The sequence below is a fragment of the Zalophus californianus genome, chromosome 10 (assembly GCF_009762305.2).
Source record: "Zalophus californianus isolate mZalCal1 chromosome 10, mZalCal1.pri.v2, whole genome shotgun sequence".
Classification (NCBI taxonomy): Eukaryota; Metazoa; Chordata; class Mammalia; order Carnivora; family Otariidae; genus Zalophus; species Zalophus californianus.
In genome coordinates, this window is record NC_045604.1 from 111,030,334 (window position 1) to 111,047,946 (window position 17,613).

Genomic DNA, 17,613 nt, shown 5'->3' on the forward strand with positions numbered 1-17,613 from the left:
TCACTGGGAGTGCATCACTCCATAAATGAACATTAGATGACAGAGTTCTGCTAAGGATGCGTTTCCAAACTGCGAGCAGAATTTGCTGCTCCCTGGCCTGCGCTTCCACAACACTCCCAACTATGTCCATTCTACTGGGCACTGCACAGGTCACAGCACTACCATTCACTCGTGGTCCACCTCTCCTTAGCAAAGCTCGAGCCTGTGAATGGCAAGGAAGTGTGTCTTACTCTGTCTCCTCAGCATCAAGCATAATGCCCGTACATATGAGATGCTCGGCGTTTTCCGAATGAGACAGCAGAGATGAAATCCGAATCTTTAGAAGGAGGGGTTAAACACCGTGGAACAACAAGGAGATGCGCAGACCCTAAAGGTGGAAGGCAATCACACCACAGCCCTGCCCGCGGCCTGTTCTGTAGAGACAGACAGCAGTGTACGGAGGAGGGTGCCGGGAGACTCCATTACAGCAGGTGAAGTGCGTAAGGTGTTTCCACGATGACGGTGAGCTTACTTTTTTATGCATCCTTGAGTATTCTTCCAGGCTGGACTGATACTCAAAATATATACTGACCGGCAGTCAGAACAGAGGTCAGCAGGGGCATCACAGCTTAGGACCCATCCGTCGGGTACAAACTCACGAGGTGTCTACGATCCAGCTAATCTTCAGGCTAGCACTGGGTTCAAGTTAACTAGAAATTCCTGGATTTTTATCAAGAACATGCTTACTGTCATGATTTTGTGAATGCTATTACTAACATGAACAAACACACGAAAGGCTCAGAACACCGCCTATTCATTTTCTATTTCTTTATGATAGTAACATTTTTGCATAATTTTTTTCTGAGGCCATTTTCTCGTTTCAGGAGTTTTCCTACGTAGGCTAAAAAAGCGTGAATCCACTTCTACCTTCTGAAATGAACTGACAACCAAAGGTCCACTTCTGCGTATGGTCTCATGCACAAGTCATTCTCATGAGGGTGCTTCCCAAAGTCTTAAGGAATGGAAAGGGAGAAGTCTGAATTCTGAAGCACATTTGTGCTGGAAACCCTCCCATCAGAGAGCAAACTTTGGTGTAATTCAACCCTGTCTTCACGAATATAGCCACAGAGTGACATCCTGATGGGGAAATATATTAGAGTGCGCTACAGTCTGTCCAGGAAAGTGAAGGGAGCAGAACAGCGTGGGGCCCACCATATCAGGTGGGCTACAGCCCCCAAATCCATTCTCAGTTAAACAAGCAAACAACCCACGAATCCCCCAAGGCCAGCTGGCGGGTCTCGGCTTCCTGCTTCTCTAGGTCCGATGTCACCCCTGAGTCCATGTCAGCAACCAAATGGAAAAATAGCTAATTATTTCGGGAATTCCACTAGGAGCTATTGTACCTGTGGGTTGGTGTCTGAATCTTGCTCCCTAGGAAAATCCCAGAACCAAGACAGCCTTCAGACTTCCCAGATGGTCATTCAGGTATATAGCCAGGGTGGACCAGAAAATTCTCAGCTCACGTTTTCCTAATCTATGGAACCATGTAAAATAACAGCCTTTGGGATTCCACCTGAAAAAGCTATACTCACAAATGCTCCTGGGCAAACAGCAAATTAAATTGACAACCAGCTGTCACGTTTCTTACCGCCCCTATGACTTGCTTTACCAAAGACAGAGCTACACTAGGCTCTGAGGGTAGGCACTGACTTTGCGCCAAGGAGGGTATTCCTGGAGATTGTAAAAGGTGAGAGGGCACACAGATGGAATAATTACCTGAAAGAACAAAGAATCACAGGTGGGGCTATTGCTAAGAACTCAATAATTAGAACAGACAGGGTCTACATCTTCAGACAAATTTCTGGTTCCTATTATTTCTGATATAGATTCCATTGGTTTTTACACCTCAGATACAAGTGTTGCAGAGAAGTGGGGAGTCCGGCTCTCTGGTTTTGGGAATGGTCTTCAGAGTTGCTGAGTGACCTTTTACCTTAACAGATACTTTCTACCTGATTTTAAGGCTTGATTTAATAATCACAACCATACTGTAAAGATCTACAATTTTAATCACCTGCTATAACTACCTTCTATAAGAGCCAAAAGAACATCATTTACAGTGATCAGCAATAAAACATTATGACTAAGTTGTAAAGGAAGAATGGAACCATTTTCAGAAGGTGACCAGTTGTTAGGCTGCAAACAGAAAAGCAGCAACCGGAGTAAGAACTTTCAACATGAGCTTAAAAGCCGAAAATCATCTGCAATATAAATAAACTCAACAAATAAGATGGTGAAAATCTCTTTGGGAGAAGACAGACTTGGGTTGAAAGTAAAACACGTAATTAACTGTGTAGTCTTGGGCACGCTATTTATTCCATTTGCTTCCTCATTTGTAACACGGGGATAATACTGACCCCTAGGGCTTTCTTAAAAATGATGGCTGAGATTAGGTGTAATAGTTACACACTGGACACAGAGCAGACGCTCAGTAAATGACGACTGCTCACCTACCGCAATGCCCTGCATTTTCATGTCCCTTCAAAGTTCTTAGGTTGAAATCCTCAACCCTGATGTGGAGATTTAGGCATGAGGAGGTGGGGCCTTTCGGGGATAATCAGGTCATGAAGGTGGAGCCCCATGAAGGAGATCAGTGCCCTTGTAAAAGGGGCCCTTCCCCCCATGTGAGGGTTCTCACCAGAACCTGACATGATGGCACCCCCAGCCCCCGGAACGGTGAGACGGAAATGTCTGTTGTCTATGGCATTTTGCTATAGCGGCCCAAACTACGACAACCGCTATCACACGCTTTCAGCCCACATTCAGCCAGATCATGTCTTCCCACCCTTACCTGACCGCTCAAAACCAATGTTAGCACCTGGACTATCAGGCCTGCCCTCCACAACACCGGCCATTACTAAAGAGGCTGGTTCCACTCTCGGCGTCCCCTCCAAATCAGAAAATCACATATTCTCCTTTTTCTGAAGGGTGAGCTACGAAGACAGTCTAACTCAGCAAGTCAGACAATGTGGAGTTGGCAAACCTCAGAAGTTCTAGAGGAAGACAAACTGAACAGGTATTTCCTGATCAGCAGCTTCAGAACACCGAGCCCATCCGTAAAAGGAAAGGGTACACCAGGAAGAACAGAGTGCGATTATTTCATCTGGAAAAGAGTGAAAGCTCGAACTAACCATGGTCGTCATCCCTATCCAACTACTGAGTAAACAACTTTTCACAGAAAACTCTACTTACATCTACCAACTGGTTCTGTGGCCCCATCTCTGCTGATGACCATGACTTTGTTTAGGATCTCCCCAGACGAGATGTGTGATGGATGTATGTTAGAGCTGATAAAATGATTACAAGGAAAATTCAATTTTCCATCCCCCTTGCTTGTGCCCTCTAAAAATTGCTTATCTTTTCATATCAATTATAGTGACAGGGAGAGCAGACGAAGTACTTCAATAAATGTGGCATCCGAAGGGATCTGGGCTGGCAAGGTACTTACTGCATGAGTGAGTCACAGTGTTGAGTCCCTCCCAAACCATGACAAGTTCTGAAATGTTCTGTTTAATTATTAAGGTCCTGCAATGACAGGATGTTAAGTCCTCGGTCACCTGAATGTGGGCATGCAGCTGTTTGTTGGCTAAGGTGAAGAAACGAGATTCCAGAGTCAAGGGTAAAATTATCAAGGCTACTTCGAGTCGCAGCCCTAGACTGCCATGGTCAGAAGACTCTTGTGTTTAGATGTCTGAATATAATATTTTCAATTGACGTATTTCACAAGGGGGCAGGAGGAGAGGTGGTTTTGAAAAATATTAAAGAAAGGCTTTGAGGGAATTTTAAAAAATCTGATTAGGCAAGTCACTACCAGATGACAATATCTGCTCTTAAATAATTATCCCATATTGGCAGAAGCAAGTGAATACTGGTGCTTTGTTTCCTGAATCCACCTGGCCCCTCACTCGGGGATGTGGCTTACTCCCGAGGCAGAATCTGCCAGGGCAGGTCCCCAGTAATGGCTGTGCACGTCACTGGGGCAGATCACGTCTTACTCTACGTCCCACGTGGTGCATAATGCATGATGGGTGACAACACACGTGCTGTTAGGAACCGTAAGTTACCACTGTGCCGCTCCGTTAGCACTCTCGCCTCTCCCGCCTCACCCTTGGGCAAATCTGTGCTCCGGTGAGTGAGCGGGGTCTCATCACAGCTCCAGGTGTACCTCTGTTGGTTGCAAAAGGGTACCGGCCTCCGGGCTGCATGTGCATGAACAGTACGCTGGCTTTACCGGGACTGAATGTTTCTTGGGAGTGGTTCTGGCATCGAAACAGCCTCCCTTTTTAAAACAAAACCAAGCTCTTCCAAGGTTTGAGCATGGAAAAGCCCTTGACCAAATCTCCAATACAAATGGGAGGGCTCCTTCCCCTGAGCTCTGCCTTCTCCTCACTTGGACACAAACTGACACCAAAGCACACACAGCATCCAAAATACATGCTGTTCCCCCTTCACAGGAAAACCCAGGGGGCTGGGGGCTCAAAGAAGCTGTGTCTTGAATCCCTAACTCCCCATTCACTATTCTTGTGATTTTGATCGATGACCTAACTTCTTGGGGCTTCAGTACCCTCAGCTTTGCAACGGTGTTGTCACTGACTCACGGGCTGTTGTGGGATTGAACAGGGAAAATGTCCATGAAACACCAATCTAGAGCTCAAGGCTCATCAGGGCCCTCCTTCTGCCTCTCTCTCGGGGAATCACTGAACAGCACACTTATTTATAAATTATCATTAAATCTGTATATAGCCCGGAACGGTTTTTGTTCCTACATCACCTAGAAGAATTTTGCAAAACTCTGTTGTTCCACAGCCGACATTAACAATGTTAGCACCTCACATTTTTCAAGACCGATTTGAAGGACTGCAGAGAAGAGAATTTCTCATGTCTTTTAATATTTGACTATGCTGTTCTGTTTTAATAAAAAAGAAGTCTGCGGCACTGTTTTATGTGTGTCCAAAGGAATTTAGATACCTGATTGAGTGGGTCTAAGGATTTGATACACATCATCACGCACTGAGAAAAACACATGAGCGAGCTCTAATGTTTAGTGGCCAGAAATCTGACCTCATTCCTTTTTCTTCTTGAACCTGTATTTTCATTCCACACCTCCCACAGAATTTTATCGTAATTTATTACATTTAATGATGCAAAGTATTTTATTGATAACCCTATCACAGCCTCTGATAAAATATGCATATAAATTAAAATTTCCCAGCAACCATATGGCTCTGGGGTTAAAAAAACGTTCTCTCGGATTGAGTTACTGTTACAATTATTATCTGTACTCAATTAATCAAAACAAATGTAAAACCAATTTTGATGAAAATTACATATAAAAGAACAAAAAAATCACTGAAAATGTATCTCTTCATGACATGGATAGGAGTTTACCCTGATTCTCATACTACTTCCTTTTTGTAGATGAGACTCCTGTGAAATTATGTTCATGTAGAAAAGCACATGAGGATGGAAGGAATTTTATTCAAGGATCTCTCTCGGTTGTTTTAGTCCCTTCTGAGTTCCACAAGGTAATTTATTAGTTAGGATAGACTGCTTTTTGTTCCAATCATAAACAAAGCCTGGAGTCGCAGTGCTTAGCACACAGAGGCTTATTCCCTACTCTATAACGCCCCACTCCTTCGGTGTGACTGTCCTGGCTGTTCTATGTACTGATTCAGATATCTGGGCAGCTTCCAGCCTGTGGCCCCGCCATCTCCATACGTGGCCCGGCTACAGGGAAGGGAGAGCGTGAAGGTGACTTGCTGCCTCTTAAATCCCCGGCCTAGAAGTGACATGCTTCATTCCACTGACATTTCATTGACGAGAGTTAGTCATGTTACCCCCCAAACTGCAAGAGGGCTGGAAATGTCTTCCCGTCCTACAAGTTGATGCTACTCTGTATTAGCAATCTTCAAAAATTATTTGTAATAAAATATCAACTGACAATGTGTGTGGGTACTGCCTCATTTTGTAGACAGCAAGAAAGTGAAAACACCTAATTTATAAAATGATTTATTTCCCAGTTATTAGAATACTTCACTTCCACAACTCTGACAGACATTTAGAATTCTCCCTTCGTTTGGCGCCTGGCCACTTACGCCCTCATGCAAGGCCTGTATTAAAGGTTCAGGATGTATGTGACTCGCATCCTATGAGAGAGGCAACCCGTGCGGAGAGCCCCTGGGACTCAGGCACATGCACACACACACCTACTTTTAGGAACAGCACAGGAAAGCACCCGGAAATAGATTCCCTGAAGATTCTATGTGCCTGCTTGCCCCCTCAGAAATCTGTGTGTCCCCCTAGAGGTCTGCATCTCCCAGTGTGAAGGTCGCTGCTCTGGGAGACTGGGGATACTGGGCTATCCCAGATTCACTCAGAAGTTGAGGGCATTACGATTCACAGTTTAACCTGATTCCCTAAGATTTACCAAGGGGGAGATTAGGTTGAGGTCGGCCACAAAGGAGAAAGATGGGCAGCATGGGAAATAAAGATGGGCAAGAGCAGGGGTAGCGAACAGAAATAAGGGGTCTACCCTAACTAATGACAGAAATGTCATGTGGGCTGTGGAGAAAATTATGGCCTTATTATTGTCTTCTTCATCTTTGGTCTTTCTTTTTTTTTTTTCCTTTCTTTTAAGCTGAAGCCTGGTTGGGAATCACTGGTTCTACTTGATTCTAAGCCCGTCACTAATCCATATAAACATACAGCTGGGGTTCAGAAACAAAATATTAGAACAGGCATTTTTATCTATGTTTTTAAAGTAGAGCCATAAGAAGAACACTGATCTTTAATAATGCCATTTATTAGGCAGGTCAGGTCTCTCAGTGGGATGGCCCCATGTCACACACTGTAATGCATGTGATCTCAGGGGCAGAGCTAAAAATATTCATTGTCAAGGAGGTTCACAGGATGCCTTTGTGTATCTGTTTGCTCTCAGAACTTGCCAAAGGGTAGGTGTCCTTGTGTGGAGTGGACCCTTGAACAACATGGGGTTTCGGATTGCTGACACTCCACACAGTTGAAAATCTGTATAACTTTTGACTCTCCCAAAACTTAACTACTAATAGCCTACTGTTGCCAATTACATAATAGTCAATTAACATACATTTTGTGTGTTAAATATATTATATACTATATTCTTATAATAAAGTAAGCTAGAGAACAAAATGTTATTAAGAAAATCATAAGGAAGAGAAAATACAGTTAGAGAACTGCCCCGTATTTACTGGGAAAATTGTGCGTGTAAGTGGACCCATGCAGTTCAAACCTGTGTTCTCCAAGGGTCAATTGTATTTGGTTTTAACTAAACTCTCACAGAATAGATAACCAGATACACATGACCGTGAAGAAGCACAGACCTGAGGTACTCCGAGGGGAGCACAAATGACAAACGGCAGCATGGAGACCTTCATCGGCAACGACACCGGATAAACAGTACTCCTTAAACGGATGTCACAAGGATTTGTCCAAAAAACGAAATCATCATCAGGAAGACCACTCACAAAGTGTCTGTTGTGCCATGAGACATGAACTAAAGATGGAATGAATCTGAAAATTAATAAGGGGAACCTCACTAAAGTGGGTTCAGGCGGCTAGAAGGGGAGGCTGGGAGCCCACGCTTGACATCCATTACAGGAGGAACTGTCCATTACAGACCCAAGAGCAGAATGGTCAACAGGAAAGAACCCACAGTTCCAGGCCCCAATAGGGAAAGATGTGCAATGCACGTCCTCCAAGAAGTCAACCCCCCCAGCGCCTGGGTGGCTCGGTCGGTTGAGCATCCGACTCTTGGTTTCCGCTCAGGTCATGATCTCAGGGTTGTGAAACCGAGCCCTGCATGGGGCTCTGCCCTCAGCGGGGAGTCTGCTTGGGATTCTGTCTCTCCCTCCCCCGCCCCGCCCCTTCCCTGCTCACACTCTCTCTCTCTCTCTCTCTCTCTCTCAAATAAATAATCTTTAAACAACAAAACAAAACAAAAAGAAATCAACCACCCCTGCAACCCAGCCAATCAGGAACCATCATTACTATGAACTCTGGCTTTTCTCCAACAGACTTTTGTTCCAACCCCCCTGCAAATTCCTCTCTATTCTCCAAAAACAACATTCCTGTTTTGTTTCTTGAATTTGCGTATGGTTTTGCCATAGTTGGCCTGTCCTGAATTGCATTCTGTGTTATTCCTGAATAAACCCACTTCTGCTGGAAAAATCACTTGTCTTATTTTTGAGATTAATAAGATGTTCGCGATTAGCAAGATACTTAAGATACCATTTATTTCAACTTTATCTCTTTTGTATGATAGTTCTATGCTTCTAATTTATAAATAACTGAGTGTGCATGTATGAGGGGTGGACGCACAAGGCTTGTTTACTGATGGGGTACCTACAAAATCACTTTAGAGCCCATAGCCTACACTTTGTTCTGCCCGCGGCCAGCTCCAGGACGCCAGGGCCCGAGCATGTCTTATGCTTCATTACACACCCCACTTAGAAGGTTCAGTACATCCGAAATGATTAGCTCATTACTCTATCGTAAAGTACACTTCCTATTTATGTTTCTGAAAATTCTGGCAGTAAAGTTCCATCCGATGTATAAAGCCATAGCTGGATTCTAAATTCATCATTTGTGGTATGGACACTGTCTCTGGATAGGTTTCCAGCAATATTTCAAACTGTTCCTATTGCTTTGGGAATCATGTCAGAGTACACTTGAAAGGCTTCTGCCTTGCCCCTTTCTCCCAGAAATATTTAAGGCACAAAGAAAATGCGAGATAATTTTATCTGGGTGCACAAGAGCCCTGTTTTATAGGGCGGTTCTCTCAGACGACTGTTCCTGGACATTATTCTCAGGAATCCACTTTCAGCTACTACACATATATGAGGTCTGCAGTTAAATTAGCATTATAGAGGACAAAAGAATGTTAAGTGGTCTTCAGAATGAAAAGCAAGGGTTTGTCAGCCTGAAGGAGGATCAGCTGAAATGATACCTGCGGATGCTGTTTGAAGAGGAGGCATTAAAATGAAAGAGGTAAAAACACAGGAAGGAGACGGGCACCGCTTCCTCTTCAATCCTCCTCCCTGCCAGAGGCTGTCACTACACTGGGCATCTTGCACGTGGGGTCAGAGCCCACGATGGGTCAAGGTGGGCACTGTGTCATCTACACAACGACGGGCTCCTCCTCATCCAAGAGAATTCCTCTCATCTCCTGACTCTACCCTTTCTTCTGATTTTAAGAAACTTATTCACATTATTAATTCAGTTCAGAAGATCTGATCCACCAAAGTTAACTCAATGTAAAATCTTCAAAGTGAAAACCAAAAGCAGGTTGACAGGTTTATAAGGCTTGCCTGGGTCTGACCTCAGAATAGGAACAGCCACTCTCGGGTGAGTTCAGCCCGTTCTTTTTCCGGCGCGCACCCGAGCAGCGGGAGCCAGCTATGAAATATTCACGCAGGACGCTTCAGCAGTCCCGCCTACACCCTTAACATCTGCTGGCTTCACGTCACATTAAAACCTCAAAGTGAATCCACCCGAGATGGCGGCGAGCTGCCACCGGGGAGCAGGAGAATGGACAGTTCGGAGGGGGCCTCTCCTTCCGGACAGGAAGTATCCGTGAAGAACACGCTGCATTTTCTCTCCCTAGCCACACAAAGGGAGCAGAAATGGGAAGAGATAACAACGCCACCTACTAAACGTGCACAGAACAGCGCGTGGTCCGGTGGAGGGGCTGCATTTCCCTCCTAACTGCCATGCTTTTTTAAACATTTATTTATTTTTATCTGAATCGTCTCTACCTTTTGCTTCCCATAAGCTTCAAGTGTAGCCACAACATGTAGTGACTGAAAAGGGCCCAAGGTTGTGAACTCTCGTGTACATGGTTGTTGGGAAGATACATTATTTGCTCCTGTTAGCTGGATGTTAGGGCATCACTCATTTAGATGTTTTGAGACAAGGCTGACCCCTGGGTGCTATCCCACTTCGACGCCAGGCTGTCCTGCAGGAGGAACTGCTTATTATTACGACAGGAAACAAGAGGTGGGGCCGCCTGGGGCTCTCCAATTTTAAATTAATTATAGTACGATCCACCAGGAATTTAATTTCTAGTACCTTACCACCTCAGTCGTATTCACTACATAAAGGTTCCTTATTTTAGTCTCCTCCTGCCGAAGAAAAATTTATCTTCGTTAAATGATAATTGACTGTAATACCTTTTGATTCTTCAGAAATGCTGGCTGGCAAGTTTTTTTTAAAATTTCATCAATCTTGTTTGGTGTTTTTACAAAGCCTCCATCAGAAACAAAACAAACCAAGATGTCTAAGTCTGCAGCACACAGCGTGTCCTACCGCCAGCTCAGATGGGTCCTGAGGACACCTAACCCCATGATAAACTTAGAGGGGTTGCACGTCCCCCTTCCCCGGCCTCACCCGGCGCTGGCCCGAGAGCAGGTTCTGCTGCTGAGAGCATTTGCTGCGGTCCAGAAAGGAGCAGCCCTTAAACATACAATTCTGGGGGCTTCTACAGATTTATCAATATTTCTGATCTTTAGAGGTTTCAAAATAGAATTTTTAGTGTGAAAATGCATAATAGAGTGCCATTTAACTTTTAGCTAGATCCAATATGTCAACAGAATGTTATCCTGAGAATCAAAAGAGGCTGCTTCCTCAACCTTCTGACTCTTCACATGTTACTTGGTCCCAAATAAAAAGCAAAGAATATATAAGGAAACAGTGTGCAGGTTTTCTCCCAAGATTTACAGTAAGTCCCTCCACACCATCAACCTTTTTATACCTCACCTTCCATACATTTTACCTGGTGCCAATGAAAAGATAAAAATATACAAGGGAACAAAATGCAAGGCAGTTAATTATAATATTTATGAGCTGCTTCCAATATACTTCTTGGTAGGAGTAGAAACTGAAATTACTGAAAAAGAATTTACATATTCCAATTATCTAACGCCATGGTATTGCATAGGATGGCAACTTGCAAATTCACTGTACTGGCTTTATTTCCTACTGGCCTTTCTAGAACAGGCATGTGGGAAATTACAGGTACAGACTATTCCACAGCTCTGTGATGTCAGCATCACGGTAACCAGACTATTTGTGGAAATTTTTTCCCCTCTTCCAACCAGCGAAGACCAATTTCCTTGTTTCTGACCTAGAATTCTCCCAATCTGACCAATTATTATCCTGGTATGTATATTACATGTGAGTGCTAAATCAATTTTCTAAACAGAACAAATGGTTCTAATTGTAAAACTCAGAAATCATTAAAGTAATCAATCTGTTTGATAACACAATTTCCATCCTTTATTATCAATATTGAAAAAAATCTTGAGAAGTCACATTTATTTCTATTATGATTCTTGATTCAAAAGCCCACACCCAGTCAACGCACATAACTCTCCAAGGCATTAAAAAGGCCACGGTGACAGCCCAATCCGCACACAATCTGTGGTCTGGAGATCAGAATTCAACTCGTAGGAATGGAGCTGCTGATGGCAGGATGATGGCCCCTTAGGAACACTTACCAGGAAGAGGGTGCGCCGTGACGGAGCACTCAGTTAACCCTGTGGTCTCCTGCCCCACATTTGCTGCCGACATTCACCCAGTCAGTCCTACTCGGCTTCACGCAACTGTACCCCGCAGGAAGCAAACACCGTGATCCCATCCCACGTAAGACACGAAACTTTTCAAACCACCTGCCGGGGAAGGCCATCCCTTCAAGGTGTTTCTCAAAAAGATGACATTCACTGCTATACGGACAACCCGTTTAATTCACTCTTGTTTGATGGGATCATCAAATGTTGATATTTACAACTGTTTCCCAACTGTATGTTCTCAGGAACAGAGTTAATGCATTTCATCCCATGAAACTTCACGCTGCCAACATCTGGTGACCTGCCCTGTGAGGTACACATTTTAATCTCTTTTAGCTCAGAGTTTTTGCTTCTGATCATTTCTCCCTTCCTCAGCAATCAACACTAGCTAGAGCCTTCTTTCAAAGGTCAAATGTTTAAACTAAGTTTCCTCAAACTAAAACTTCCTTAAATAAACTGAAAGTGTAACTGTATTCTCTTCATTATTCAGTAAAATCAGGTAGAAAAAATGGTCAGCTGATTATAGTTAAGAAATACTGCTAATCTGGGGCAGGCTCTGCCCTGGGCATTGGAGCCTGCTTAAGATTCTCTCTTTCCCTCTCCCTCTGCCCCCTGCTCACTCTCTCTCTAAAAAAAGAAAAAAAAAGAAAAAAGAAATACTGCTAATTTTAACACAACTTTATATATTTTCTCAAAGATCTTATTTTTAAATTAAACTAACAACCTGTGCTTAATCTAGTCTCAAATAAGTTTCATAGATACAATTCCTTAAAAATCAAGATTTTTTTTTGTTGTTAAAAACAGTACGCAGTAACAGTGTGCAAAAGCAAAAATATTTTAAATCCCCAAAACAAATAAGATCTTGCAGTCAGAATCACCTGTTGTGCTCATATTTTCTGCATACCACTTCAAAGAAAGCAACTATTGACACTGGATCAATATTAAACCATCACTCAGGCGCCTGGGTGGCTCAGATGGTTAAGCATCTGCCTTCGGCTCAGGTCATGATCCCAGGGTCCTGGGATCGAGCCCCACATCGGGCTCCCTGCTCCTTGGGAGCCTGCTTCTCTCTCTGCCTCTCTCTCTCTGTCTCTCATGAATAAATAAATAAAAATCTTTAATATTAAACCATCGCCACTATCTTAGAGATTTATTGCAAAATGTCCCATGAGAAATATATTAATTAAATCAAGACTTTATTGCCTTCAGAATTATCATTTGGAATTTCAAAACTCACTTGCTATGCTCAAGTGAATGAGCGGGCTGGTCTTGTTCTCTCCGTTCCGCTCGTTGACGGCCTGCGCGTAGTAAGCCCCGGCATCACCTGCGGTCGCGGCAAGAATCACCAGTTGATTTTCCAGCGTGATGGCTCTGTATCAGACAAGAGACAGCGTCAAAGCCACTCCACAGGACTTCTTGTTCGTAAGGCAAATTAATTTATTAGGCCAACTAGAAAGGAATGTCCAGGATTTAAAAAAGACCTGGAAGGACAAAAAACAAGCGTACAGGCCGACCTCAGGAACATGGCGGTGGTTAAGCCTTCTCTGGCCCAGTCCACACTCCTGCGAGGAGGGTCTGAGCCCTCCGACCCTTGGTTGTGAGGAAGACAACATTTTGGAACATATATACCCAAGGTTTGTTGAAACTCAAAGCTTCCTCTGGGAATGTGTAACAAGTTAGAAGAAATTCCAGAAGAGCTGGTCTTTTCCCTTCAAGCAGGGCTGTTTGATCACACAATGGTCACAAACCTCGAAAATGCAGGGCTGAATCACCCCAAACCTGGACTGGGGGCAAATGAATTCACTTGCAATTTCCTCCACCTCCCAAGGAGCCTCATTAGAGCCTCTGTACCTCTATTTCTCAACTAGTGGGTAGAAGAAAAGTTGCCAGTGGGCAGTACTGACCCCTTCGACTTGATTTTCCCATAACCGCTAATGCTAGGACTGCATATTCTTCACCTGGGCCACCTCCCCACATCCAGAGGTACAAACAGTCTAGCCCATCATCACTGAGACCTTCTCGTATACCCCAATTCTGCTGCAAAAAGGAAACTCGGAGACACATTTGACCCACCACCTTCTCATTAGAAATGAGAAAACTGAAGATCACAGAGGTTATTTGTTCAAGGTAACATAGCAAGGTGACAATTCACCAGAGAGAGGACCTGTCTTCCCACATGTGGACTGGTGCTCTGCCGGGCAGATCACACACAGTCTCACCAGAGTACTTACTTAAAGGAAGAGGAAAAAAAAGTAACAAAGATACAACTTCCATAAATCCAAGCAGCTTTTAATGAAAATAAGTGTCGTAGTATCCTTTGCTCTTGCTATAATTTGCAGAATTTATTAACAAAGCAAAAAGATACAAAGGGTGGACTGGGCGCTGCAGGTACGACACATTCTGAGCACCCAAGTACACTTTAGTCCCTGCTCTTATCCAAACGCCCGCCGGAAGCACCCGGGATCCAGAGTGAAGTGCACTGCTGCCCACAGGTTGTTACTTTATAGGGAATACGTTTATTTGTTCATTTTAAATCCTAGAGAGTCGTAGCCCTTCTAAATTCAGATAAGATCTCTGTTCTGGTAACAAAAAAACATGCAAACTGCAGGACCGGTCATGGGGAATTTTACTGTAATAACAATCTTTTTCTTCCTGCTACCTTATGGAAAGCTTTTTCAGACACTCTTCACTTTTACACATTATACAAGATTATCTTACGACGTTACTGCTTATTCAGGGTTCCATAGGATATACTGCAGTTTGAGGCCTCTGTGACTAACCTACCTCCTTTATCACTTAAGAAAATTTCCCTATTAACGAGTTTTCAATTTTTAGTCCCATAAAAATATCTCAAAGTTTTACCATAATTATTTATGACTCCTTTATAGATTCCTTTATAGAACCATAGAAATTGTTCCATTTTATTTTAGTGTATGTTACCCTGGCACCTAAAATTAAATATGAATATTTATTACACATGAAGTTACACATTTAATAGTATAATTTAAAAAACTGAGTATGTCATAACTTTTTTCTCTAAGATCTGATTTTTGCTGTAGTAATTTCAAATATGCCTATTATTTCTCAGAATTATTCTCCAAAAATGCCTATCAATTCTCTATATTATTTAGGACATTGTCTCAAGGGTATTGAAAATAAAAAGTACATAAGGAATAAAGATATTAAAGTTTACATCTATTATAATTTGTATCTTTAAGCTCATGTTTTTCCTTCTGGGTTTTAACTTCTAGGCCACTTTAAGTCAAAAATTATGCCAAAAAAGACAGCACAAAAATGCCTAAGCTTTAGAGAACATTAGATTAATGAGGATCAGTTCCCCAGAAGACTTTATTCTTTCTTCCCGTCCAACTCTTTCTGAACAGAGCATTTCTACAAAAGAAACTGAGTTTTTAAAATGAAAATTAAACCATCTGAAGACATTCATCTTAATTTCAGACAATTCAGATAACTGTTATAATGTATAAGAAAAGAGCAATTTTTAAAGACATTGGAGCAGGTACCATGCATTCATTCTCTGAGTCTTCTTCCCTAATAGACCCTGATTCTGCTGTGCCCACGCCTGGCCCAGGCTGCCATGGATGGCAGGAAGGTGGCTCATTCCCAGCACCAGGTTTGGATGTTGGTCATCAGAGGCCTGTACAGGTTCAGGTACCACATGTAAAACATGAGGAACTGGCATGGGACCACAGCTGCCCTTCTGGACAGTGGGGAGGAGCACGCTTGGGGGAGGACTCTCACCCCTGCTGGAGGCCAGGCAGGAAGCGTGCGTCCCACACTTGGAGGCTGCCAGCCACCCTCACAACGCGGGGGAAGGCGGCGTGTAGACAAAAGCAGGAGGGACAGAATTTTGAGAGTCAGAGCACATTAGACAACAGCCTGAAGGTGATGATGAGAAAGTAAGCTAACTGATCCTTTAACGTGACTCTTCTATGTGTCCATAAAACATTCTGTGAAAATATCAGGTTACTGAGGAGGGGGCTGACTTCCAACATCTCTTCCTCATCCCCACCATTTTCTAGTAGTGATGTGGTTTGGAGAATTGACCCCAACCAGTGTAAGCCAATCACGGTAAGCCGATCCCTCTTGCCAGGGACTGACCGAGGAAGCCAGGCTTGAGCCAGTTGGCCTACGGCAGGTGTCTGGGAACTGTCCTTACTCTGGGGGCAGTCAGGCCTAAGTCCGTCTGACCAAACGGAAGGGCAGGATCTCCATTCCATGGCTGGTGGGAACAGGCTTTTTCTCCCTCCACCAGATATGAATAAAGAAGCGTGCTGTCCAGATGTTCACAGTGGCAACTATATGACCACGAAGGGAAGAACCTTAGCATGAAGCTCATGATGCTGGTGGCAGGACAGAGAGAAAAGAGAGTAGCTAGGTCCTTCGTCTTGATAACCCGACCGAGTCATTGAACCAACCATCCAGGAGCCCATCCTCTCTCTGGGCCCCTATTTCATGAGATGATGTACTTTATTCACGTTTAAACTTGTTTAAGTTAAGGTTTCTCTTTCTAGAAGTCAAATGAATCCTGATACAGATGCAAAACAGCATATCCAGTAGCATCCACCATTTGGGGTTCAAAAAAAGAAGAATGTGTTCTCAGTGCATAAAAATAATCCTCTATATGGGTATATATAAATGTTAACAGCAGTTAACTTTGAGTGGTAAGATTATAACTTATTTTCTTTTGATTTCTGTATTTTAAAATATCTTTCCACAGTAAGTCACTTTTATTCCAGGAGAACAACTTTCAAAATGAATGCAACGGCATGCGTTTAGAACTTTGCCCATCATACAGACTACTTGGCTTTTTTATCACATAATTCCAAAGTACTAATTTAAAACTTACATTGACTTTACAGGAAGATTATAGCATTAAGCCAAGGAGATTTTTTCCTTTATTTTCACTTTATTAAAATAAATGTATGTGTGGTTTTACATGAAATGATTTCCTTAGTCTTTCCCATTTTGATTCTACATTTCATTTTTTATAATATTTTTTATTATGTTATATTAGTCACCATTCAGCACATCATTAGTTTTTGATGTAGTGTGCCATGATTCATTGTTTGTGTATAACACCCAGTGCTCCATGCAGAACATGCCCTCCTTAATACCCATCACCGGGCTAACCCATCCCCCCACCCCCTCCCCTCTAGAACCCTCAGTTCGTTTCCTGGAGTCCATAGTCTCTCATGGTGCATCTCCCCCTCTGATCCCCCCCCCCCCCGGTCATTCTTCCCTTCCTTCTCCTAATGTCCTCCCTGCTATTCCTTACGTTCCACAAATAAGTGAAACCATATGGTAATTGACTTTCTCTGCTTGACTTATTTCACTTAGCATGATCTCCTCCAGTCCCATCCGTGTTGATGTAAAAGTTGGGTATTCATCCTCTCTGATGGCTGAGTAATATTCCATTGTCTATATGGACCGCATCTTTATCCGTTCCTCTGTTGCAGGGCATCTCGGCTCTTTCCACAGTTTGGCTATTGCGGACATTGTTGCTATGAACATTGGGGTGCATATGGCCCTTCTTTTCACTACATCTGTGTCTTTGGGGTAAATACCCAATAGTGCAATTGCTGGGTCATAGGGTAGCTCTTTTTTTTAACTTTTTGAGGAACCTCCACACTGTTTTCCAAAGTGCTGTACCAACTTGCATTCCCACCAAGAGTGTAAGAGGGTTCCCCTTTCTCCACAACCTCTCCAACATTTGTTGTTTCTTGCCTTGTCCATTTTTGCCATTCTAACTGGTGTAAGGTGGTATCAAAATGAAATCTTCTAACTTTTAATTCCATGGGATAGTAAAAAAGAAAATGATACACAAATTCAACAGTTCAGTGCATTATAGCTTGGGAAAACAGAGTGTTGGCCATGTGAAGAACAAGCTGAAGGGTTGCTTGCTGCCGGCCATAAGCACAGGGACGGTTCTCAGAGAGAAATCTATTGGCTGTCCTGA

At 43.2% G+C, this 17,613-nt stretch overlaps 1 protein-coding gene across 3 annotated transcripts in view; it reads right to left on the reverse strand.

The window, feature by feature from the left end:
* Positions 1-17,613, reverse strand: part of SDK1 (sidekick cell adhesion molecule 1) — an 887,311-nt gene that overhangs the window by 339,001 nt on the left and 530,697 nt on the right. For all 3 annotated transcript variants that reach the window (XM_027612939.2, XM_027612937.2, XM_027612940.2), the window contains one exon: positions 12,874-13,007. In XM_027612939.2, coding sequence (XP_027468740.2) covers positions 12,874-13,007 — 134 coding nt within the window. The remainder of the gene's footprint in view (positions 1-12,873; positions 13,008-17,613) is intronic.